The 26,282-nt window shown below is 45.0% G+C and overlaps 1 protein-coding gene across 1 annotated transcript in view; it reads left to right on the top strand.

Moving 5' to 3' along the window:
* The first annotated feature begins 2,348 nt into the window (after positions 1 to 2,348).
* The window catches only part of LOC134355854 (polymeric immunoglobulin receptor-like), a 70,048-nt gene continuing 46,114 nt past the window's right edge, over positions 2,349 to 26,282 (top strand). The window contains exons 1-2 of the mRNA XM_063066358.1: positions 2,349 to 2,487; positions 6,856 to 7,179. Of these exons, the coding sequence (XP_062922428.1) occupies positions 2,391 to 2,487; positions 6,856 to 7,179 (421 nt within the window). The 5' untranslated portion in view covers positions 2,349 to 2,390. The remainder of the gene's footprint in view (positions 2,488 to 6,855; positions 7,180 to 26,282) is intronic.

Below are 26,282 nucleotides of genomic sequence, written 5' to 3'. Positions count from 1 at the left end.
TCTTCATTGTGGTTTCCATAACAGTTTTGTTTTCCCAGTCATGGTTGTTAGCCCTGAGCTAAGCTCCCAAATCTGGAGGACCGTTGGGACCACTCTTAGTCTGTCCTCTACCCTTTGACATGCTTGCCATGGAGACACTACCAAGAGCCGTAGCATAAATCCATCAATCCAGCCAGCATAGCTCTCTGGTTAGTGAGACATGCAAGCCTCCAAACCACAACAAGGCTGTGCTTCTCTTGGAGGGAGGGTGAATTCACCCACCTGCAATGGCCCAGACTATGGGAACTGTTGTATCGGTCATGCATGTGTCTGTGGATTCCATATCAACCAAATCTCTTTTTTTTTTGGAAAAACAATGATGTTCCTTATAATTAGCAATAAGTCATTTGAAAAACTCTGATCAATTGAGTGGACAAAAGTCAGTAAGCCACAACGTTGCTCTCAGCACTGGGGCTTTGAGCTAAAGACTATCAACTCACAGTCGTACAGGCTCCTAATATTGTGCTGACTTCTTGACTTCCTTCAGTGACCGCCGCAGACGCAGGAAAGAGGAAGGCAACTTCTGCCCGGAAAGCTCCTGCAAACAGCAACGAGTGGATGTCCATACTGCCTGCCTTGTTTTCCCTGGGTGCAGGGATAATTCCTGGCATAGAAAAAGGAGTACCTTTCCTACCCTATTATTAAAATCTTGTCAGGTGAACTTTCTCAGGGTTTTGAGAGAGCAGACAGCCTCTCAGCTATCAGTCTCATCAAAGTGTCAGACAGCACCTCTGAAAGTTCTGAACTCCCTCCGTGCTCAGGATTCTGGCATGGGATCTGAACCAATATTGTTCTGGCTCTGTGGCCCCAGAGTATCGCCCACTGAATTAACACAGACATGTCACATAGCAGGTCAGGCAATGCAGTCACTAGCAGTCAATCATTGGTGTTCAATTCCCGCCACTGTCTGTAAGGACTTTATACTTTCTTTGCTTCACTGTGGGTGTTTCCTCCACTGTTCCAGTTTCTTCCCACATTCCAAAGACATGGGTTAGAATTAGTCAGTTGTGGTCATGCTATGTTGGCGTTTGAAGTACAATGACAATTATGGGCTGTCCCAGCATATCCTCAGACTGTGTTGGTCGTTGATGCAAATGACACATTTCACCATACATGTGACAAATAAAGCTAATCTTTATCTTTAAAAAAATCTGAACCACAGGACCCTCACAGTAGACACAATTGTCTGTTGAAAGCAAATGAGGAATGAGGAAGCATCACAGTTACTTCCCAGTTTTACATTCGAAGAAGATGGGGCTATTACTCACTTCTGCTAATTATCAACACTTCATCTGAAATAGGCAGTTGCACAACTCAAATCTTCCAGCAGAGCTTACAACACAGGAGTATGAGCATTGAATTGTCAGATAACCCACTGAGCAGGTGCTCTCCTGCCACACGCACTCACCTGTCCACCTAGATAGCTTCTCCTTTTTTTCACCTTTCCCATTCTTTCCTCACAACTTGTTCACCCTATATCATCTCCTACCCATTCCCTATCCACCCACCCCTCTTCATGCTGCCATATACTGGTAGTCTTTGAAGTTTCCCCTCCCAATCCTGATTCAGTGATACGAAGCCAAGTATACACTTAAAACATTTGCCCACATGGCTGCATTTAAATTTTTTAAAGTCCTGTTTCCTGTTCCAGAATACAGCTTATGTATTCCTTCACCCCTTGTTTTCTCCATCCTTTGAAGATAACATTCCTGTGGTAAACCATATATATATATATATATATATGTGTGGTAACTGGGTTAACTGTCTGGACACACCCCTCTGCTGACTGCCCCTGTGGCTCCTCCCACAGAGCACTGAATAAAGGCGTATTCACCCTGCTCCTTCCCCTCAGACCAGGGGCAGACACTTAGCATGGAGGTCATGTCTCACTGCGAATAAAAGCCTTTCAGTATTTACCCAACTTCAGTCTTTTGGAATTATTGAAGGAGCTTCAATGCCTGAATTCTCATTTAAGGTGTTTGTAATGTGAATCGTGGTGGACCTGCTGTAGGTGTATATGTTTATGAGAAGAATGCATGAGACGTTGAGGAAGGCTGGACAGGTTGGGGCTGTGCATGATGAGGCAAGTGCCCACCTTCACGCACAGTGAGCTCAGAACGCAGGAAATAGCCACTCCAACACAGGCTGGTGGGACAGTTCCAGCGCAGTCCTGATTGGTGCCTTCACCATGGAAGAGTCAGGAAGTGAGGCACAGAACTAATCTTGTACCACTGTTCATTTGTGCTTTTTTTTTTACCAGAAGAGGAACTAGTCTCTTTGAGACATCTGAATAAGGAAGTGACCAAGTCAGACACAGTACAGGGAGCTGATCAGGTTGACACTGCTGAAATATGGAGTTGGTGCAGGGTGAACTCACTCACCAGAAACGGCCCAGGATTGTGGAATCAATCGCTTTACTGGCTCTCATCTCTGTTGATATCTTTTCAGGTAAATCATTGTTTTATAAAGTAACCTGATCTTTAGAATTATTAACAAGTGGCCTAAAGTGTTTTTGTCAAAGCAACTGATGAAAAACAGGAAATTCTGATGTTGTTCCCTCGCTCGGTAGTTCAGCTAATGGTAAAACACTCAGTCTGCAGGATCCTGCAGTAACCTCCATCAGAGTCTGTGTGGTGTTGTGCGTAGCCAATGTGTACACAGCAAATTCTCCTGAATAGCAAAGCGATAACTGCCCTCTACCCTGCCACTTGCCCTTGGTGTCGGGGATAATTCTCATCCTGAACAAGGAGGGTCCTCTAACAGTGCCAAGCTCCCTCAGATGTACACTCCATCAGTGCTCAGGCTCCTGGCGTGCGAGAGGAACCGGCAACTCTCTGACTCAGTGGCCAGAACATCACCCACTCAGCTTTACCCGGAACACACCACTGGCACTGGGTGGGGTACAGTCAGCCTGAGAAAGCCACAGCGGACCGCTCGCGAAGTGGTGGATGCAGGTTCCATTTCAATATTCAAAAGAAATTTGGATAAGTACACGGATGGAATGGGCATGGAGGACTACAGTCTGGGTGAAGGTTGACGGGTCTAGGCAGATTAATAGTTCAACATAGACTAGATGGGCTGAAGGGCTTTTTCCATACTGTAGTGTTCAATGACTCTATGTCTCTATGACACTCTCTACACACTGCACAGGAAAACGTTGAATTATAGGACACTCTAATAAAAATATGTGCAACCCAACCTTTTGGAAACAGATGTTCTTCTGAAATCAGGAAGCACTACAAGCTCTTCTTGGTTTTATATTTGCAGAATTTGTGCCGATGTCTCCCTTCTGCTGAAAATCTTCTGCTCACCGCAATAAACTGCAACACAGCGGGCCCTGGTAGCTTGAGCACATCTGCACGGTGGGCTTTACCCAGTCTCTGAAGATCAGGTCACTGAATTCCTCGATGGTAACTGGTGATTGATCTGATCACACATCTCCACACCGGCTCCTTACACTACACAATGGGGAGTGTGCTGTCCACTGCCCACGTTACCAGTGACTGGAAAGAGAATTGAATGATGTTACGTTTCAGAGACTGGATGAAGTACAGTGTGAAGATGTTCTCGAGCTGCCAGTATCCACACAGAGCCCTGAATAAAGCCACACTGGATGATCCCCCAATAATTTCATTCAGATCTGGGCATCATTGACAAGGCCAGAATTTATTCTCTACCTCTGGTTGCCCCTAAGAATGTGATGACTCTTTCGCTGAACCAAGCAGGGATCATTTTCCCAGGAATCACAACCTGCCCTCAACAAGGATCAGAATCAGAATCAGGTTTAATATCACCAACATATTTTGTGAAATTTGTTAACTTTGCACCAGCTGCACAACGCCATACATGATAATATAGGAAAAAACTGAATTACAGTTGTTTGTATCACCATTTGATATGAGACTGCACAGGATCGAAGTAAATTGCTGAGAGCTGAAAAAATGCATAATAGATAAAAATTGTTTTATTGCATAAATACTGCAAAAATAGAAAAAGAAGTGATCTACTGCTCATGAGCTCAATGTCCATTCAGAAAGCGGAGAGCAGATGGGCAGAAGTTGTTTCTGATACTAGATGATGATGCAGCCAGTCAGATTGCTTTTCATGGTACATCTATAGAAATGTCTGAGGATTGTAGGTAACATACCAAATCTCCTCAAACTGCGAATGAAATATAGCCTTTTTCATAGCTGTGTCAATATAACGGAACCAGGTTAGGTCCTCATACATACGAACACCCAGGAACTTGAAGTTGCTCACTGTCTCCACTTCTGATCCTTCTCTGAGGATTAACATGTGTTCCCTCATCTTACCTTTTTGAATTGAAATAATAAGCTCTTTGGTCTTGCATGCACTGAGTGCAAGGTTGTTCCTGTGACACCACTCAACTAGCTGGTATATCCCATTCTTGTATGCCCTCTCGTCACCATCTGACATTCTGCCTACAATGGCTGTGCCATCAGCAAATTTCTGGATGACGTTTGAGACATTACAGACATTTACAACACATGCTGCATCCGCAAAGCAAACAGCATTAAGAAGGACCCCACACACCCCTCATATAAACTCTTCTCCCTCCTGCCATCTGGAAAAAGGCACCGAAGCATTCGGGCTCTCACGACCACACTATGTAACAGTTTCTTCCCCCAAGCCATCAGACTCCTCAATACCCAGAGCCTGGCTTGACACCAACCTACTCTACTGTGCCTACTGTCTTGTTTATTATTTCTTGTAATGCCTGCACTGTTTTGTGCACTTTATGCAGTCCTGGATAGGTCTGTAGTCTAGTGTAGTTTTTGTGTTTTTTTCTTACGTAGTTCAGTGTAGTTTTTGCATCGTTTCATGTAGCACCATGGTCCTGGAAAATGTTGTCTCACTTTTATTATCATCCTCTCCTCCCACCGGCTTTAAACTTTATTGTCACCAAACAATTGATTTCCTACGTCAACTCAGGAAGTACAACCTGCCTCAGGAGCTGCTGATTCAATTCTATTCAGCAACAATCCAGTCTGTTCTCTGTTCGTCCATCACTGTCTGGTTCAGATCAGCTACCAAACAAGACAAGAATAGACTCCAACGAACCATCAGGGCTGCGGAAAGGATTATTGATGTGAAGCTGCCCTCAATCCAGGACTTATATGCATCTGGAGTCAGGAAGCGAGCAAGCAGCATCATTGTAGACCCATCACACCCTGGACATCACCTGTTCCAACTCCTTCCTTCTGGTAGGCGCTTTAGATCACTGTATGCCAGGACAAATAGGTACAAGAAAAGTTTCTTTCTGTATCCCATCAGTCGTATAAACACTTGAATTTTAGTCTATTATAAACAAAATCCACCTGTACATATACAGGTATACCTCATTGTATATAGTTCACGATTATTTGCACTATTGTTTTGTTTGCTTTTTGATTCTGTACAGCGAGAGCTCAGGGAAACCGGCATCAAATTCCTTGTATGTGTCCACGTACTTGGCGATAATAAAGGATTCTGACTCTGATTCTGATTCTAGAGCATACTAGCATCACAGCGATATTTGATTCTGCACTTCCCGCTCCCAGGAGTACAAATCAATAGTAAATATTAAAAATTTTAATTATAAATCATAAATAGAAAATAGAAAAGGGAAAGTAAGTTAGTGCAAAAAAACCGAGAGGCAGGTCCAGATATTTGGAGGGTACGGCCCAGATCCGGGTCAGGATCAGTTCAGCAATCTTATCACAGTTCGAAAGAAGCTGTTCCCAAATCTTGCCGTACGAGACTTCAAGCTCCTGGGCCTTCTCTCAGAGGGAAAAGGGACAAAAAGTGTGTTGGCTGGTGGGTCGTGTCCTTGATTATCCTGGCAGCACTGCTCCGACTGCGTGCGGTGTTAAGTGAGTCCAGGGACGGAAGATTGGTTTGTGTGATATGCTGGGCTGTGTTCATGATTTTCTGTAGCTTCTTCTGGACTTGGACAGGACAACTTCCATACTAGATGTGATGCACCCTAGAAGAATGCTTTCTACGGTGCATCTATAAAAATTAGTGAGGGATTTAGTGGCCAGACCAAATTTCTTTAGATTTCTCAGGAAGTAAAGGCGCTGGTGGGCCTTCTTGGCAGTGGACTCTGTTTGGTTGGGCCAAGTCAGGTTTATTTGTGATATTGACCCTGAGGAACTTAAAGCTTTTGACCTGTACCGCTTGCACACCACCGATCTAAATGGGGTCGTGCGGTCCGCTACTCCTTCTGAAGTCAACAACCAATTCCTTCGTCTTGCTGACATTGAGGGATAGGTGATCGTCTTCACACCATGCTACCAGGTTCTTAATTTCCTCTCTGTACTCAAACTCATCATTACCCGAGATACGGCCTACAATTGTGGTGTCATCAGCAAACTTATATATTGAGTTCGATGGAAGCTTGGCTACACAATCATGGGTGTACAGTGAGTACAGCAGGGGGCTGAGTACACAGCCTTGTGGGGCACCCCAAGAAGAGAAGTTGGCTAAACTCACATCCCTGAGGAGAACCAGTGTTGATTGTCAGCAAGTTGGAGATGCTACTTCCAATCTGCACAGATTGAACCAACGGACCAACAGAAGAAACAGCAGATGCACAAGTTGGAAATGCCTAACTGAGCGATTCCGCTTTCACTGTAACTTCAAGAACAATCTCAGTGAAATAAGGATTAACATCAGGGATAAACTATTAAAATGGAACATGATCTCTGCAAAATCATGGAATTTTCTGAACAACTGAAATGATGAGTTTATATTGCTTACTGCCCTTTGTTCTGGTGACATGTGAGTGACCTTTCATTATTAATCTCTTCACAGGCTCAACTGCATTAACTGGACCTAAGAAGGTCAGAGGAGTAGTGGGAGAATCAGTCACTGTGGAATGTCGGTATGATCAGAAATACAAGGACTACGTGAAGAAATGGTGTAGAGGTGAAACTTACGTTGGTTGTAATGATCTGGTTTCGACTGAGCAGCCACAAAAAGGACAAGTATCAATGACTGACAACAAAATACAAGGGATATTTTCAGTAACCATGGACAATCTAAAGATGAGTGATGAAGGGCTATACCAGTGTATGATAGAAAGGGAAATGTGGAAACCGAACAAAAGGTTGACCATTTCACTGGAGGTTTCTGAAGGTATGTTAATATTTTTCTTCACTCTCCCAGCCTGAGAATTTCCTCCCTCACCTCTGGGTGAAGTAAAAATATTCTTTATATGCCCTCTAAATCTTTTATTCCTTACCTTAAACTTCAGTCCCTGGTTACAAAAACTGTGAGCCGAAGTTTACCACAAACAATTCCATCTATTCCCCATATAGTTTGGCAGATATCAGTCAGTCCCCCTTCAGTCTTCACCTCCCCAAAAAATACAATCTAGTCTCTCTAGTCTTTCCACATAATTTAATCGTTGCCTATCAGGCAACATCCCAGTGAATCTCCTTTGCAGCCTCTCAGCCCTGCTCCCTGTCCTTCCTACAAACTGCTCATTACAACTGCACTAAAAGAATGGTTGGGATTTCTGGCAATCTGAACAAAATACAAATGATAAGATGTGGGAATCCTTTGCTGAACAGTTAACAGTTTACATTATCTCTGTCTCAATTATTAAAGAGATGAAATCTTCAACTTTATCTTCACATCCCTGCGGGATATTACCAGAACATTTTATATCCACCCTTCACCTTTACCCTCCCTTTCTTCCCCTCTCCACACTGATCACTCTCCCCTTCCTCAGTGTTCTTCCTTCTCTCTCCATCCCCACAAACCCTATTCCCACTCTCCAATCTCAGATGCTCCAGTGGGAGTTGGAGGCCAGGCCTTTTCCCTGTAGTCCCAGAAGTGGACAGACTGGGATCAGGAACCTTCTGCTTTCACTCTGTCACCTTGGTTCAGCACAGAAATGTTGACCCAGTGGGATCTGCGCTTGTGACCAACAGCAAGAGCCCAGCTTCGGTGTGGGAGATGTCCCAGTATGGATGGAGGGGGAAATGTAGTCCCAGCTGCTGAGGGAATTTTCAGGGAACTGGGAAACTCTCAGGAACATTCTTTGACCAGGAACACAAAAGCTCATCTGGAGAGTGTCCACAGAAATCACTACTTTCCTCAAAACTGATGATAACAAAAAGGTTGATCATGGACTTTCACCAGAAATAAATTCCCCAAAATAAAAGGAACTTTGTCAGATCACTGTTTAGAAAGATTCCAGAAATTACACTCAGTGCCCATTTTATTACGCATTGCCTTTATCTAATAAAGAGGCTTCTGAGGTATGTTCATAATCAATAAAATGTGAGAACATTTTATTACTGAACTGCTGCTCAACCCTTGACCTATGCAACCAGGTCGCCATTGTAGCTTTTCATACCAGGTGAACCTCTCACGTTGCCCACTGGGAACTGAAGTTATTTAATATGCACACATAATAACATATCTTCCTTCTTGAAAGAAAAACAAATACAATTCTACCTCTGCCATTGATCTCACTGGCTCCAACACCTCAGGGCATATTCAAAACCCGGACTCCAGCAATGACCATGGACACATTCAAAGTGATTGCGCAACCACCAACTGCGACTCCAGGCCGGGTCTTTATATGCTGCTATTGTGACTCCCGTCTCCCCGTCCCCCACCACCACTCTGCAACTCCGTCTCCCTCAGATCCCACCATCAGCTCCTGGGCCCTCAGAGGCTCCATCTTCCTCTCACCCCAACCCTCCCCTCTCCACTGACAACCCCAGCCTCCCCCCTCCCCCCTCTGATCTGAGCTCTCAAGATTCCAGCCTTGACTCCAGGACGGGTCTTTATGTGCTGCTATTGTGACTCCCGTCTCCCCTTGCCCCACCAATACTCTGCAATCCCATCTCCTTCAGATCCCATCGTCAGCTCCTGGGTTCTCAGAGGCTCCATCTTCCTCTCACCCCAACCCTCCCCTCTCCATTGACACCCCCAGCCTCTCCCCTCCACCCTCTGATTCCAGCTCTCATCCGTGCCGTGTCTTTACCATCCCCTCCGACCTTCAACTGTCGGAAGCAGAGCGCTCTGTCCTCAGTAAGGGCCTCACCTTTGTCACACCTCAGCGAGTTCCGTGTTCACCATGACGCGGAACTTTTCTTCTGCCGTCTCCGTCTCCGAGCCTACTTCTTTGGCAAGGACTCTTCCACCCCCACCAATGACCCCTTCTCCCGTCTTCAAACCTCCTCTTCTTCATGGACACCCCGGTCTGGTCTTCTGTCTGCTCTGGATCTCTTTGTCGCTAACTGCCGATGGGACATCAACCGTCTCGACTTCACCGCACCTTGTCCCCAATCTAACCTCACTCCTTCGGAACGCTCTGCTCTCCACTCCCTCCGCACTAATCCTAACATTATTATTAAACCCGCTGATAAGGGGGGTGCCGTTGTAGTCTGGCGTACTGACCTCTACCTTGCCGAGGCACAGCGACAACTCGCGGATACCTCCTCTTATTTACCCCTCGATCGTGACCCCACTAAGGAGCACCAGGCCATTGTCTCCCACACCATCACCGACTTTATCCGCTCAGGGGATCTCCCATCCACTGCTACCAACCTTATAGTTCCCACACCTCGCACTTCCCGTTTCTACCTCCTACCCAAGATCCACAAACCTGCCTGTCCTGGCCGACCTATTGTCTCAGCTTGCTCCTGCCCCACTGAACTCATTTCTGCATACCTCGACACGGTTTTATCCCCCCTTGTTCAATCCCTTCCTACCTATGTTCGTGACACTTCTCACGCTCTTAAACTTTTTGATGATTTTAAGTTCCCTGGCCCCCACCGCTTTATTTTCACCATGGATGTCCAGTCCCTATATACTTCCATCCCTCATCAGGAAGGTCTCAAAGCTCTATGCTTCTTTTTGGATTCCAGACCTAATCAGTTCCCCTCTACCACCACTCTGCTCCGTCTAGCGGAACTAGTCCTTACTCTTAATAATTTCTCCTTTGGCTCCTCCCACTTCCTCCAAACTAAAGGTGTAGCTATGGGCACCCGTATGGGTCCTAGCTATGCCTGCCTTTTTGTTGGCTTTGTGGAACAATCTATGTTCCGTGCCTATTCTGGTATCTATCCCCCACTTTTCCTTCGCTACATCGATGACTGCATTGGCACTGCTTCCTGCACGCATGCAGAGCTCGTTGACTTTATTAACTTTGCCTCCAACTTTCACCCTGCCCTCAAGTTTACCTGGTCCATTTCCGACACCTCCCTCCCCTTTCTAGATCTTTCTGTCTCTGTCTCTGGAGACAGCTTATCCACTGATGTCTACTATAAGCCTACTGACTCTCACAGCTATCTGGACTATTCCTCTTCTCACCCTGTCTCTTGCAAAAACGCCATCCCCTTCTCGCAATTCCTCCGTCTCCGCCGCATCTGCTCTCAGGATGAGGCTTTTCATTCTAGGACAAGGGAGATGTCTTCCTTTTTTAAAGAAAGGGGTTTCCCTTCCTCCACTATCAACTCTGCTCTTAAACGCATCTCCCCCATTTCACGTACATCTGCTCTCACTCCATCCTCCCACCACCCCACTAGGAATCGGGTTTCCCTGGTCCTCACCTACCACCCCACCAGCCTCCAGGTCCAACATATTATTCTCCGTAACTTCCGCCACCTCCAACGGGATCCCACCACTAAGCACGTTTTTCCCTCCCCCCACTCTCTGCATTCCGCAGGGATCGCTCCCTACGCGACTCCCTTGTCCATTCGTCCCCTCCATCCCTCCCCACTGATCTCCCTCCTGGCACTTATCCGTGTAAGCGGAACAAGTGCTACACATGCCCTTACACTTCCTCCCTTACCACCATTCAGGGCCCCAAACAGTCCTTCCAGGTGAGGCAACACTTCACCTGTGAGTCGACTGGGGTGATATACTGCGTCCGGTGCTCCCGATGTGGCCTTTTATATATTGGCGAGACCCGACGCAGACTGAGAGATCGCTTTGCTGAACACCTACGCTCTGTCCGCCAGAGAAAGCAGGATCTCCCAGTGGCCACACATTTTAATTCCACATCCCATTCCCATTCTGACATGTCTATCCACAGCCTCCTCTACTGTAAAGATGAAGCCACACTCAGGTTGGAGGAACAACACCTTATATTCCGTCTGGGTCGCCTCCAACCTGATGGCATGAACATCAACTTCTCTAACTTCCGCTAATGCCCCACCTCCCTCTCGTACCCCATCTGTTACTTATTTTTATACACACATTCTTTCTCTCACTCTCCTTTTTCTCCCTCTGTCCCTCTGAATATACCTCTTGCCCATCCTCTGGGTCCCCCCCCCTTGTCTTTCTTCCCGGACCTCCTGTCCCATGATCCTCTCGTATCCCTTTTGCCTTATCACCTGTCCAGCTCTTGGCTCCATCCCTCCCCCTCCTGTCTTCTCCTATCATTTTGGATCTCCCCCTCCCCCTCCAACTTTCAAATCCCTTACTCACTCTTCCTTCAGTTAGTCCTGACGAAGGGTCTCGGCCTGAAAAGTCGACTGCACCTCTTCCTACAGATGCTGCCTGGCCTGCTGCATTCACCAGCAACTTTTACGTGTGTTGCTACAATTCTACGTGCTCATAAACCTGCAAGGAAGAATAATTCATTCCAAAGGAGATATCCACATTCTGTAGCCAGTCACTTTTCTCTTTTTTATTCAAATTCTCAACTGTTGAACATTTCAACTTCAATTGTAATGAGCAGCTGCAATCACTTATCTACTCATCAGCTTACATTCAATAGTCAATAGACAATAGATGCAGGAGTAAGCCATTCGGCCATTCGAGCCAGCACCGCCATTCACTGTGATCACGGTTGATCATCCACGATCAGTACCCTGCTCCTGCCTTCTCCCCATATCCCTTGACTCCGCTATCTTTAAGAGCTCTATCTAATTCTTTCTTGAAAGAATCCAGAGAATTGGCCTCCACTGCCTTCTGAGGCAGAGCATTCCACAGATCCACAAACCTCTGTGTGAAAAAGTTTTTCCTCAACTCCGTTCTAAATAGTCAACCCCTTATTCTTAAACTGTGGTCTCTGGTTCTGGACTCCCCCAACATCGGGAACATGTTTCCTGCCTCTAGCATGTCCAATCCCTTAAAAATCTTAACTGTTTCAATCAGATCCCCGCTTATCCTTCTAAATTCCAGTGTATACAAGCCCAGGTGCTCCAATGTTTCAACATATGATATTCCCGCCATCCCTGGAATTAACCCAGTGAACCTACGCTGTACTCCCTCCATGGCAAGAATGTCCTTCTTCAAATTTGGAGACCAAAACTGCACACAATACTCCAGGTGAGGTCTCAGCAGGGCCCTGTACAGCTGCAGAAGCACCTCATTGCTCCTATACTCAACTCCCCTTGTTATGAAGGCCAGCATACCCTTAGTTTCTTCACTGCCTGCTGCACCTGTATGCTTATTTTCAGTGACTGATAAACAAGAACACCCAGATCTCATTGTACTTCCCCTTTCCTAACTTGACAACATTCAGATAGTAATCTGCCTTCCTGTTCTTGCCACCAAAGTGGATAACCTCACATTTATCTACATTAAATTGAATCTGCCATGCATCTGCCCACTCACCCAATCTGTCCAAGTCACCATGCATTTTCATAACATCCTCCTCACATTTCACACTGTCACCCAGCTTTGTGTCATCTGCAAATTTGCTAATGTTACTTTTAATCCCTTCATCTAAATCATTAATGTATACTGTAAATAGCTGCGGTCCCAACACTGAGCCTTGCGGTACCCCACTAGTCACTGCCTGCCATTCGGAAAAGGACCCGTTAATCCCTACTCTTTGTTTCTGTCTGCCAACCAATTTTCTATCCATGTCAGTATCCTACCCCCAATACCATGTGCTCTAATTTTGCCCTCTAATCTCCTATGTGGGACCTTATCAAAGGCTTTCTGAAAGTCCAGGTACACTACATCCATTGGCTTTCCCATGTCCATTTTCATAGTTACATCCTCAAGAAATTCCAGAAGATTAGTCAAGCATGATTTCCCCTTCATAAATCCATGCTGACTTGCACCTATCCTGCTACTGCTATCCAAATATGCCCCTATTTCATCTTTTATAATTGACTCCAGCATCTTCCACCACTGATGTCAGACTACCTGGTCTATAATTGCCTGTTTTCTCTCTCCATCCTTTCTTAAAAATTGGGATAACATTAGCTACCCTCCAATCTGCAGGAACTGATCCTGAATCTATAGAACATTGGAAAATGATTACCAATGCGTCCACGATTTCTAGAGCCACCTCCTTAAGTACCCTAAGATGCAGACCATCAGGCCCTGGGGATTTATCAACCTTCAGTCATATCAGTTTACCTAACACCATTTTGTGCCTGATGCAAATTTCCTTCATTTCCTCCATCACCCTAGGTCCTCTGGCCAATATTACATCTGGGAGATTGTTTGTGTCTTCCCTAGTGAAGACAGATTCAAAGTACCTGTTCAGTCTCTGAGATTGTTTAATGGTCCTTTTTGGTCTGCTATTCATTTCCACAGGAGTATTGCTTGTATTTGCTGCGTTAATACTTGTGTCTTTCTGAGAACTCTGATCAACAAGTTCATTTTTTACATATGCTAGCCCCTTTGGTGTACTGACAGGTGACATGTCACAGCTATGGGTTGGAGCTTGTGACCGTACAGCCACATGATTCCTTCTTGGAGATGTTTTGCTCCATCTGGATGTGATAGGAATATGGATCTGCATCCTCTTGTACGTATCCTTGCATGGACCATGTGCCAAAATCATGATCTCGAATTCATATGATTTCCAGGCTTCGGGACTGGTAGTATTTTTTTGCAGTATTGTCATGATACTCTTGCTGTTTTTCTTTCCCTTTTACTTTAGCCAGTTTTACCTTGTGTGCTCATTTAGGTGTGAACAGGATTTCATGCATGGAAGGTTAGTGCATGTGTGTCGACCCATCAGCACTTGGGCTGGTGAAAGGCCATTCTGCGGTGGCACACATCTGTAAATCATTAGACTTTTGTGGAAATCCTCTCATCCATCTTGCACTTTCTTCATGAGGCCCTTCATTAATTTGACTAAACTCTCTGCTAGATTTTCACTGATGTTGTACGTCAAAACCCTCATTCATTGGCAAATGACTGAAATTCACAGCTCCAATTGTTGCCCCTTGTCTGACACTACATCACGTGGAACTCCCTGCCTTGCAAACACAGCTTTCAGGAAGGTGATGGTTGCTTTGCTGGATGTTGATTGCAGTGTTGCAATATCTGGGTAATTGGAAAAGTAGTTTGTTATAACAATGTGATTCTTCCCATTACAATCAAACAAACCCACTCCAACATTGAAGTACTAGCTGTCTGGTACAGGGTGTTGGTGTAAGCAGTTCTGTTTGTCTGTAGGTAAGGCCTATTTCACATGGAGCAATTCTCTGCTTGATGGCTCAGTTCATTCTTGACCAGTATATCACTTCACAGGCTCTACGTTTACACCTTCCTCACCAAGATGCCCTTTGTGCATCCTCTGGAGCATTTCCTTGCATAGCAACACAGGAATCACAAAACTGCTCCATTTTCATTTTTTAAATCTTTTTTATCAATTATTATTAAAGATCAACAAAAAAATACATTTAAGATAATCAAGTCAATATGTCGATATGTACAATAAAGAATTAAATTAGCAAATAACTGATTAACAAAGCTAAGCAATATATCAATAATAAGAAGAAAAAATAAAGTGTTAAGAATATTTTTTGAAAGAAAAAAAGGAAGGAAAAAAAAGAACCCCTACTAACTAAGAGAAAAAAACCCTACTAACTTAAAAAACCGGGAAAAAAAACCTATTGGGAGCACAACCCCGGAGCTATACAAGCTTCCATCAAAGACAAACATACCTTTCACTACCAACGGTTCAACTCTGGATGCCCAAGAATCCAGAATAATCATTGGACAGTCATTCTTAGCTGCTGTTAATGCTTTCCATATTGTATCTTTGAGTGTTTCAGTCGAAGCAAGCAGCTGAGAAGAAGGGAGTGAAGAAATCGGGTAGAAAAAGTCGTTTTTTTTTTAAACACTGCTTGGGGAGAAAGGTCTGCACTGCGCAGGCGCGTGACATAGCGCGCCAAGGTTTAAAAGCAGACCACCGTATACAGCGGCCATCATTGTAGCAGCCATTGTCAGAGTGGACTGAGTCAGAGTGGGACAGCTTTGGCTCAACAGGCAGAGGCCAGGGTAGGTTCCGGTAAGATTTTTGTTCAGATTGTTTAGAGTAGAGAGAATGCCAGGCAGGATGTTGGAATGCTCCTCTTGCAGGATGTGGGAAGTCAGGGAGCCCTCCGGTGTCCCTGACAACGACACCTACAAGAAGTGCATCCAGCTGCAGCTCCTAGCAAACCGCATTAGGGAACTGGAGCAGGAGCTGGATGACCTGCAGATCATTCGGGAGAATGAGGAGATTACAGATCGTAGCTACAGGGAGGTAGTTACGCCAAAGGAGCAGAGGACAGGAAATTGGGTCACTGTCAAGCGAGGGAAGAGGAAAGAGCAGGCAGAGCAGGGTTCCCCTGTGGCCATTCCCCTCAACAACAAGTATACCACATTGGATACTGTTGGGGGGGATGACTTACCTGGAACAAGCTGCAGTAGCCGGATCTCTGGCACTTAGTCTGGCTCTGCAGTGCAGGAGGGAGGGTGGAAAAAGAGGAGAGCGGTAGTGATAGGAGACTCGATAGTTAGAGGTGCAGATAGGAGGTTCTGTGGTCGTGACAGAGAATCCAGGATGGTTTGTTGCCTCCCGGGTGCCAGGGTCAAGGATGTCTCTGATCGCTTGCATGACATTCTAAAGTGGGAGGGTGATCAGCCAGATGTCGTGGTGCACATCGGTACCAATGACATAGAAAGGAAGAGTGAGGAGGTCCTGGAGAGTGAGTATAGAGAGCTTGGTAGGAAGTTGAAAAGCAGGACCTCAAGGGTGGTAATCTCAGGATTGCTACCTGTGCTACGTGCCAGTGAGGGTAAGAATAGGATGCTCTGGAGGATGAACAAGTGGCTGAGGAACTGGTGTAGGGGGCAGGATTTCAGATTTCAGGATCATTGGGACCTCTTCTGGGGTAGGTGGGACCTGTACAAGAGAGACGGGTTACACTTGACCTACAGGGGGACCAATATCCTTTCAGGGAGGTTTGTTAGTGCTATTGGGGAGGCTTTAAACTAGATTTGCAGGGGGATGGGAACCAGAGTGCCAGAGCTGACAGTGTGGCTGGGGTGAAAATAAATGATGTTAAAAGTTCAAGCAAATCCGCTAATAGAAAGGTTGTGAGTGGTGGTAAAAATCTTCTGAGGTGTATATATTTCAATGCTAGGAGTATTGCGGGGAAGGCAGATGAGTTGAGGGCGTGGATTGACACGTGGAATTATGACGTTATAGCAATTAGTGAAACTTGGCTACAGGAGGGGCAGGACTGGCAGCTTAATATTCCAGGGTTCCGATGTTTCAGATGTGATCGAGGCAGAGAAATGAAAGGTTGGGGAGTAGCATTGCTTGTTAGGGAAAATATTACAGCAGTGCTCAGGCAGGACAGATTAGAGGGCTTGTCTACTGAGTCCTTATGGGTGGAGCTGAGAAACAGGAAAGGTATGGCCACATTAGTGGGATTGTATTACAGACCACCCAATAGTCAACGAGAATTAGAAGAACAAATCTGCAGAGAGATAGCAGTCAACTGCAGGAAACATAAAGTTGTGGTGGTAGGGGATTTTAATTTTCCATATATTGATTGGGACTCCAATACTGTTAGGGGTCTAGATGGTTTAGAGTTTGTAAAATGTGTTCAGGAAAGTTTTCTAAATCAATATATAGAGGGACCAACTAGAGGGGATGCAATATTGGATCTCCTGTTAGGAAACGAGTTAGGACAAGTGACGGAAGTCTGTGCAGGGGAGCACTTTGGTTCCAGTGATCATAATACCATTAGTTTCAACTTGATCATGGACAAGGATAGATCTGGTCCTAGGGCTGAGGTTCTGAACTGGAAGAAGGCCAAATCTGAAGAAATAAGAAAGGATCTAAAAAGCGTGGATTGAGACAGGTTGTTCTCTGGCAAAGATGTGATCGGTAGGTGGGAAGCCTTCAAAGGAGAAATTTTGAGAGTGCAGAGTTTGTATGTTCCTGTCAGGAGTAAAGGCAAAGTGAATACGAACAAGGAACCTTGGTTCTCAAGGGATATTGCAACTCTGATAAAGAAGAAGAGGGAGTTGTATGACATGTATAGGAAACAGGGAGTAAATAAGGTGCTTGAGGAGTATAAGAAGTGCAAGAAAATACTTAAGAAAGAAATCAGGAGGGCTAAAAGAAGACATGAGGTTGCCTTGGCAGTCAAAGTGAAGGATAATCCAAAGAGCTTTTACAGGTATATTAAGAGCAAAAGGATTGTAAGGGATAAAATTGGTCCTCTTGAAGATCAGAGCGGTCGGCTATGTGCGGAACCAAACGAAATGGGAGAGATCTTAAATAGGTTTTTTGCATCTGTGTTTACTAAGGAAACTGGCATGAAGTCTATGGAATTAGGGGAAACAAGTAGTGAGATCATGGAAACTGTACAGATTGAAAAGGAGGAGGTGTATGCTGTCTTGAGGAAAATTAAAGTGGATAAATCCCCAGGACCTGATAGGGTGTTCCCTCGGACCTTGAAGGAGACTAGTGTTGAAATTGCGGGGGCCCTGGCAGAAATATTTAAAATGTCGCTGTCTGCAGGTTAGGTGCCGGAGGATTGGAGAGTGGCTCATGTTGTTCCATTGTTTAAAAAGGGATTGAAAAGTAATCCGGGAAATTATAGGCCAGTAAATTTAACGTCGGTAGTAGGTAAGTTATTGGAGGGAGTACTAAGAGACAGAATCTACAAGCATTTGGATAGACAGGGACTTATTAGGGAGAGTCAACATGGCTTTGTGCGTGGTAGGTCATGTTTGACCAATCTATTGGAGTTTTTCGAGGAGGTTACCAGGAAAGTGGATGAAGGGAAGGCAGTGGATATTGTCTACATGGACTTCAGTAAGGCCTTTGACAAGGTCCCGCATTGGGAGGTTAGTTAGGAAAATACAGTTGCTAGGTATACATGGAGAGGTGGTAAATTGGATTAGACATTGGCTCAATGGAAGAAGCCAAAGAGTGGTAGTAGAGAATTGCTTCTCCGAGTGGAGGCCTGTGACTAGTGGTGTGCCACAGGGATCAGTGCTGGGTCCATTGTTATTTGTCATCTATAACAATGATCTGGATGATAATGTGGTAAATTGGATCAGCAAATTTGCTGATGATACAAAGACTGGAGGTGAAGTAGACAGTGAGGAAGGTTTTCGGAGCCTGCAGAGGGACTTGGACCAGCTGGAAAAATGGGCTGAAAAATGGCAGATGGAGTTTAATACTGACAAGTGTGAGGTATTGCACGTTGGAAGGACAAACCAAGGTAGAACATACAGGGTTAATGGTAAGGCACTGAGGAGTGCAGTAGAACAGAGGGATCTGGGAATACAGATACAAAATTCCCTAAAAGTGGCGTCACAGGTAGATAGGGTCATAAAGAGAGTTTTTGGTACATTGGCCTTCATTAATCAAAGTATTGAGTATAAGAGCTGGAATGTTATGATGAGGTTGTATAAGGCATTGGTGAGGCCGAATCTGGAGTATTGTGTTCAGTTTTAGTCACCAAATTACAGGAAGGATATAAATAAGGTTGAAAGAGTGCAGAGAAGGTTTACAAGGATGTTGCCGGGACTTGAGAAACTCAGTTACAGAGAAAGGTTGAATAGGTTAGGACTTTATTCCCTGCAGCGTAGAAGAATGAGGGGAGATTTGATAGAGGTATATAAAATTATGATGGGTATAGATAGAGTGAATGCAAGCAGGCTTTTTCCACTGAGGCAAGGGGAGAAAAAAACCAGAGGACATGGGTTAAGGGTGAGGGGGAGGGAAGTTTAAAGGGAACATTAGGGGGGGCTTCTACACACAGAGAGTGGTGGGAGTATGGAATGAGCTGCCAGACGAGGTGGTAAATGCGGGTTCTTTTTTAACATTTAAGAATAAATTAGATCGATACATGGATGGGAGGTGTATGGAGGGATATGGTCCGTGTGCAGGTCAGTGGGACTAGGCAGAAAATGGTTTGGCACAGCCAAGAAGGGCCAAAAGGCCTGTTTCTGTGCTGTAGTTTTTCTATGGTTTCTTCCATTGTTTCATCTGACCCTGCTGCTTTCCTAATCTGCTCTGGTCTTTTTGGAGATATTGGAAGGGAAGTGACAATCATGTCAACAAAAACCTGTGTAGCCTGCACCCCCGCCACCCCCGGCCACCCTCAGGGTCGCTCGGCTCGCTGTCGTCTAAGGAAACAGCCTCGGCCCCGCCAAACTGGGTAATTCGTTTGTGTGGATGCTGTGTGAGCTACCCCACCCCGCCCAAATAACAGACAATACACCAGATGCAATTAAATGATTTACAGTTTATAGATATTACTGGAACTATATAATTAAGAGAGAATAAAATATAAAAGGAAAATAAAAGGCGCCACACTTATCAAAGTTCAATCTCTTCGTGCACAAAAACCGTTGGAGCTCAAGAACCTTCTTCTTCACCCTGCGACCCCCCCCTTGGACCACCTCGACCGGCCGCCTGGGACCAACAACAGTGGTCGACCAGACGCACCACACGAGTCCGTCTCCGTCTCCTCGCCGAACGTCCCGCTCGGGGTCCGACCCCGTTAGCGGACTCACAGCACCTGGTCCATCCTCTGTCTCGCTCTCCCGCCTTCTGCCCCAAACCCCCCCCCCACCGCATACAGTATCTTCAAATACACCAAAACCATAACAACTATCCCAATTGGTTAATAGCACTTTCTTATCACACTCTAAAGGAAAAACAAGCTGCTAGCGCAAACTTTCTCAGCGTTTAACACAACAAAGCCGCATTCCCCAGATTAACATAACAAAGACGCCATTTTAATTAGCCTCCGCAGTAACATAAAAGTCGAAACCCCCTTACACATGTATATCTGAATTAACCTCTTGATCAATCTGTTCTTTCTCATAAATTGCACAAGACAACGCATCAGCAGCAAACTTTTATTTTCCCACAGTTTTGATCATCTTCACATCATATTTCTGCAGCCTTCTCAACATGTGCTGTATCCTCATGGGACGGTCATTCAGTGGTTTGGACAGAAAAGAGACCAATGGTTTATGGTCTGTCTCCACTTCAAAACCTCGTCCACAGATGTACAGATGGAACTCTATGCATACATATTTGCTGGCGAGAAATGCTTTCTCTATTTGTACGTAGTTGTCTTCCACGCTTGCTAAAACCCTTGACGCACAGGTCACAGGTTGACATATGTCATCATGCTGCTGCAGTAGTACTGTTTCAAAGCCATTTCGGGACTCATCAGCTGAGGTCCCAGTACACCTTTCCAGATCATAAAACATCAGCCTGTCTCTTCAGTTATGACACTTTTCAGTATTTGAAAACAATCTATCAAGACAACAAGAGCTGTGAACATACCTCAATCCATCAGTTAAACCAGTCTCCCTTCTTTGGTCTCTCTCTGTACTTCTATCTCTCATCTATGGCTCAGGAAAGCATCCATCAATACTCAAGGACCCCCCTCAACCTGATAATTTGCTCTTCTCCCTCCTCCTGTCTATCAGAAAGTGCAAATGCTTGACAGCATGTACCACCAGGCTCAAGGACACCTTCTGTACCACTGTGAACAGATCCTGAGCAGACCTTTCAGACACTCAAAGCTGAACCTCAGATCTTCCAATCTACCTCATTGTGTTCCTTGCATTTCTCTGTAACTGCATATTACAGTCTGCATTCTGATTTCTTTTTACTGCCTTGACATACTGATGTAGAGAATGATCTGTCTGGAGGGAGTTCAAACAAAAGCTTTCCACTGGATCTCGGTACATGTGACAATAATCAAACAATTCCAATTCCTACTAAACGTTCCTGTGACAATTGCAGTTCCATTCAAACATGCCCTAGTGATTTCCACATTTATGCTCTGCACTAATATAGGGTCACATTTTGGAGGGTGTACTTTGGAATTTTAACCCATTCTGATTCTATGTTACTACTCACAGACTCAACCCTAACAACTGAACACCACTCTGACATCTTTCCTGATTAATAACACATACACCATCGTCTTTCCTTTATGTCCATTTGTTGTGGAACATTCTGCATGAAAGAGTGCTCAGTCCTGTTCACTCGGTAAACATGCAATTTCCCCCAAACCTCTTATAATCCTTCATCAGAAACTCCATCCTAGTCCCACCTTTATCATCAGTACCAATGTTGATCATGGCATCGTACCCCTCCCCTAAACCCAACTTTTTCTTCAGCTCAGAAGGAATGTCCTTCACCCTAAAAGCACACAGACAACACAGCTTGTGGAATTCAGAAAGTATTGAAAGAAGTTTAATAACGTGCATAAGAGTGAGAAGGAATCTCATCCCTTTTGTTCCACCATTCCATTACTAATGATCTATTATCTCTCTCAACCCCATTCTTCTGTCTTCTCCCTGCCCTGTAACCTTTGACAATCCAGACTAACCAAGAACCTGCAAACCCCCACTTTGAGTATACCCCATTAGATTAGATTATGAAGACATGCAGTTCTCTTTTATTGTCATTTAGTAATGCATGCATTAAGAAATGATACAATATTTCTTTCGGTGTAATATCACAAAACACAGGACAGACCAAGACTGAAAAAAACTAACAAAACCACATAATTATAACATATAGTTACAACAGTGCAACAATACCATAACCTGATGAAGAACAGTCCGTGGCACAGTAAAAAGTTCAAAGTCTCTCAAATGTCCCACATCTCACGCAGATGGGAGAAGGAAGAAAAACTCTCCCTGCCATGCCCGACCACAGTCTGACTCTGAATCGTCCGAAAACTTCGAGCCTCCGATCAGCTCTCCGATACCAAGTACCGAGCACCATCTCTATCCGAATGATTCGACCTCAATCTCGGTCGCCAACAGCAGGCAAAGCTGGGGATCTTGAGGCCTTCCCTCCGGAAGATTCTCGATCACGCAGTAACAACAGCAGCGAACCTGCGTTTCAGAAATTTCTCCAGATGTTCCTCTGTGCTTTCATGGCTGTCTCCATCAAATCAGAATTGTCCACGGCCCCTATTTAACGATACGATATAATTTTCACCGGAGGGCTGCGCGCACACGGCGCGCTGCTCTCTCTTCCTCCTGCCTCGACCTGGCTTCCACAGATATCTGTTGCAATGAACACAATTGTTTCAACGCAAACACGAGGAAATCTGCAGATGCTGGAAATTCAAGCAACACACACAAAAAATGCTGGTGAATGCAGCAGGCCAGGCAGCATCTATAGGAAGAGGTACAGTTGATGTTTCAGGCCAAGACCCTTCATCAGGACTAACTGAAAAAAGAGATAGTAAGAGATTTGAAAGTGGTGGGGGGAGATCTGAATGATAGGAGAAGACAGGAGGGGGAGGAAAGAGCTGGAAAGTTGATTGGCAAAAGGGATACGAGGCTGGAGAAAGGAGAGAATCATGGGATGGGAGGCCTAGGGCGAAAGAAAGGGGGAGGGGGAGGGGGGAAGCCCAGGGGATGGACAAGGAGTTACAGTGAGAGGGACAGAGGGAGAAAAGTGGAAAAAAAAAGGGAAAAGAAAGTAAGTAAGTAAATAAATAAATAAGGGATTGGGTACAAAGGGGAGGTGGGACATTAACAGAAGTTAGAGAAGTCAATATTCATGCCATCAGGTTGGAGGCTACCCAGACAGAATATAAGGTGTTGTTCCTCCAACCTAAGCGTGGCTTCATCTTGACAGTAGAGGAGGCCGTGGATAGACATATCAGAATGGGAATGGGACGTGGAATTAAAATGTGCGGCCACTGGGAGATCCTGCTTTCTTTGGCAGACAGACCATAGGTGTTCAGTGAAATGATCTCCCGGTCTGCGTCAGGCCTCGCCAATATATAGAAGGCCACATTGGGAGCACCAGATGCAGTATATCACCCCAGCCGACTCACAGGTGAAGTGTCGCCTCACCTGGAAGGACTGTCTGGGGCCCTGAATGGTGGTGAGGGAGGAAGTGTAAGGGCATCTGTAGCACTTGTTCCGCTTACAAGTGTAAGTGCTGGGAGGGAGATCAGTGGGGAGGGATGGAGGGGATGAATGGACAAGGGAGTCACGTAGGGAGCGATCCCTGCGGAAAGCAGAGAGAGGGGGGAAGGGAAAGATGTGCTTAGTGGTGGGATCCCGTTGGAGGTGGCGGAAGTTACAGAGAATTATATGTTGGACACAGAGGCTGGTGGAGTGGTAGGTGAGGTCAAGGGAAATCCTATTCCTAGTGGGGTGGCGGGAGGATGGGGTGAGAGCAGATGTGCATGAAATGGGAGAGATGCGTTTGAGAGCAGAGTTGATGGTGGAGGAAGGGAAGCCCCTTTCTCTAACAAAGGAGGACATCTCCTTCATCCTGGAATGAACAGCCTCATCCTGAGAGAAGATGCGGCGGAGACAGAGGAATTGCGAGAAGGGGATGGCATTTTTGGAAGAGACAGGATGGGAAGAAGAATAGTCCAGGTAGCTATGAGAGTCCATAGGCTTATAGTAGACATCAGTAGATAAGCTGTCTCCAGAGATAGAGACAGAAAGATCTAGAAAGGGGAGGGAGGTGTCGGAAATGGACCAGGTAAACTTGAAGGAAGGGTGAAAGTTGGAGGCAAAGTTAATGAAGTCAACGAGCTCAGCATGCTTGCAGGAAGCAGCGCCAATGCAGTCCTCGATGTAGCAAAGTAAAAGTGGGGGACAGATACCAGTACAGGCTTGGAACATGGATTGTTCCACAAAGCAAACAAAAAGGCAGGCATAGCTGGGACCCATATGGGTGCCCATGGCTACACCTTTAGTTTGGAGGAAGTGGGAGGAGCCAAAGCAGAAATTATTAAGAGTAAGGACTAATTCCACTAGATGGAGGAGAATGGTGGTAGAGGGAAACTGATTAGGTCTGGAATCCAAAAAGAAGCGGAGAGCTTTGAGACCTTCCTGGTGGGGGATGGAGGTATATAGGGACTGGACATCCATGGTGAAAATAAAGCGGTGACAGCCAGGGAGCACAAAATCATTGAAAAAATTCAGAGTGTGAGAGCTGTCATGAACATAGGAAGGAAGGAATTGAACAAGGGGGGATAAAACAGTGTAGAGGTATGCAGAAATGAGTTTGGTGGGGCAGGAGCAAGCTGAGACAATGGGTCTACCTGGACAAGCAGGTTTGTGGATCTTGGGTAGGAGGTAGAAATGGGAAGTGAGTTGTGTTGGAACTGTAAGGTTGATAGCAGTGGATGGGAGCTCCCGTGAGGTGATAAATTTGGTAACTCCTTGCCCATCCTCTGGGCTTTCCCCACCCCCCGCTTCTTTCTCCCTAGGCCTCCCATCCCATGATCTTCTCCCTTCTCCAGCCTCGTATCCCTTTTACCAATCAACTTTCCAGCTCTTGGCTTCAACCCTTCCCCCTCCTGTCTTCTCCCATCATATCAGATCTCCCCCTCCCCCTCCCACTTTCAAATCTCTTACCATCTCCTCTTTCAGCTTGTCCTGACGAAGGGTCCCGGCCCAAAACGTTGACTGTACCTCTTCCTATAGATGCTGCCTGGCCTGCTGCGTTCACCAACATTTTTTGTGTGTGTTGCTGCAGTTTTTTCAATATTCATTTCATTTCAGCGAGATCCTCCCACATCATTCTTCCAAATGTCAGCAAGTATAAGCCCAGACCAATCAAATGCAACTTAAATGTTAATGCTTTCATTCCCAGAATCATTCTTGTGCTCCTCTCCAATGCCAGCACATCTTTTCTTCGATAAGAAGCCTAAAACTGCTCACAATACTCTGTGTGATCTGACCAATGGCCTTATGAAGACTTGGTATTACTGGACATCATTGCTTTTATATTCTTGTCCTCTCAATATGAATGCTAACATAACATTTACCTTCCATACCATTGACTCAAACTGCAAGTTAACCTTTAAGGAATTCTGCAAAATGAATCCCAAGTCCCTTTGTACCTCTCGTTTTTGAATTTCCTCCTCATTTAAAAAATAGTCTATGCCATTATCTGTCTAAAACCTTGTGCAGGCTGCCCACCTCCTCAAAATTACCTGTCTTTTTGCCTCTCTTTAAATTGTCTGTAAATCTGGCCACAAAGTGATCAATTCCATCATCCAAATGATTGGCATATAATGTGAAAAGAAGTGCACCCAAAACCAAACCCTGTGGAACACCACTGGTCACCGGCAGCTTACCAGAAAATTCCCCATTTATTCCCACTGTTGCCCTCTGCCAGTCAGCCAATACTCTACTTATGCTGGTATCTTTCCTCCAATACCACAGGAATTTAACTTGTTATCAACCTCATGTGTGGTTCCTTGACAAAGGCCTTTTGAAAACCCAAGCAAACGACACCCTCCTTTGTGTATCCTGTTTGTTACTTCCTCAAAGAACTGCAACAGGTATTTCAGGCAAGATTTTCCCCTTTCCTCTAACCTCTATCCTTAAAAGTACAAAGAAATATAAAATTATTTATTTATTCTAATTGTTCTTTCTTTTCAAATCTTTTTATCGTTATATTATACAAAAGTAACACTAGTACATTACAGTAACAACACTGACAATGTCTCAAAAAAGACATTATCTTAAAGATTGAAAAAAACCTACTAAGCAGAAAAGTGAGGAAAAAAAGAACCCGTTAGGTGTACAACCCCGGAGCCATGCGTCATACAAAAAGCTTCAAAAAATAAACATCAAACCGCCAGCAAGAAAAGAAAATATACCAAAAAATTTACAATTAGATCGTGGAAAAAATCTATCAATTAGCTCAAATGATAATAACGAGCAAATGAACCCCATCTTTTCTCAAAATCAAATAAAGGTTCAAAGGTTCGACTTCTAATTTTCTCCAAACTAAGACATAGCATCACTTGAGAGAACCATTGTGACAAAGTGGGAGCTGATGTCTCCTTCCACTTCAACAAAATGGCCCTCCTAGCCATCAATGTAACAAATGCAATAACATGTTGGTCAGACACAGAAATACCATGAATATTTTGAGGAATTATTCCAAAAAGCACAGTTAATTAATTAGGTTGTAGACTAAGTTTAAGAGCTTTAGAAATTGTTGAAAAAACCAACTTCCAGAACTGTTCCAATATAGAATA

This window comes from Mobula hypostoma, chromosome 13, assembly GCF_963921235.1.
Source record: "Mobula hypostoma chromosome 13, sMobHyp1.1, whole genome shotgun sequence".
NCBI classification, from domain to species: domain Eukaryota; kingdom Metazoa; phylum Chordata; class Chondrichthyes; order Myliobatiformes; family Myliobatidae; genus Mobula; species Mobula hypostoma.
Note: the sequence above shows the minus strand (reverse complement) of the source record. Positions and strands in the feature narration are given on the sequence as shown.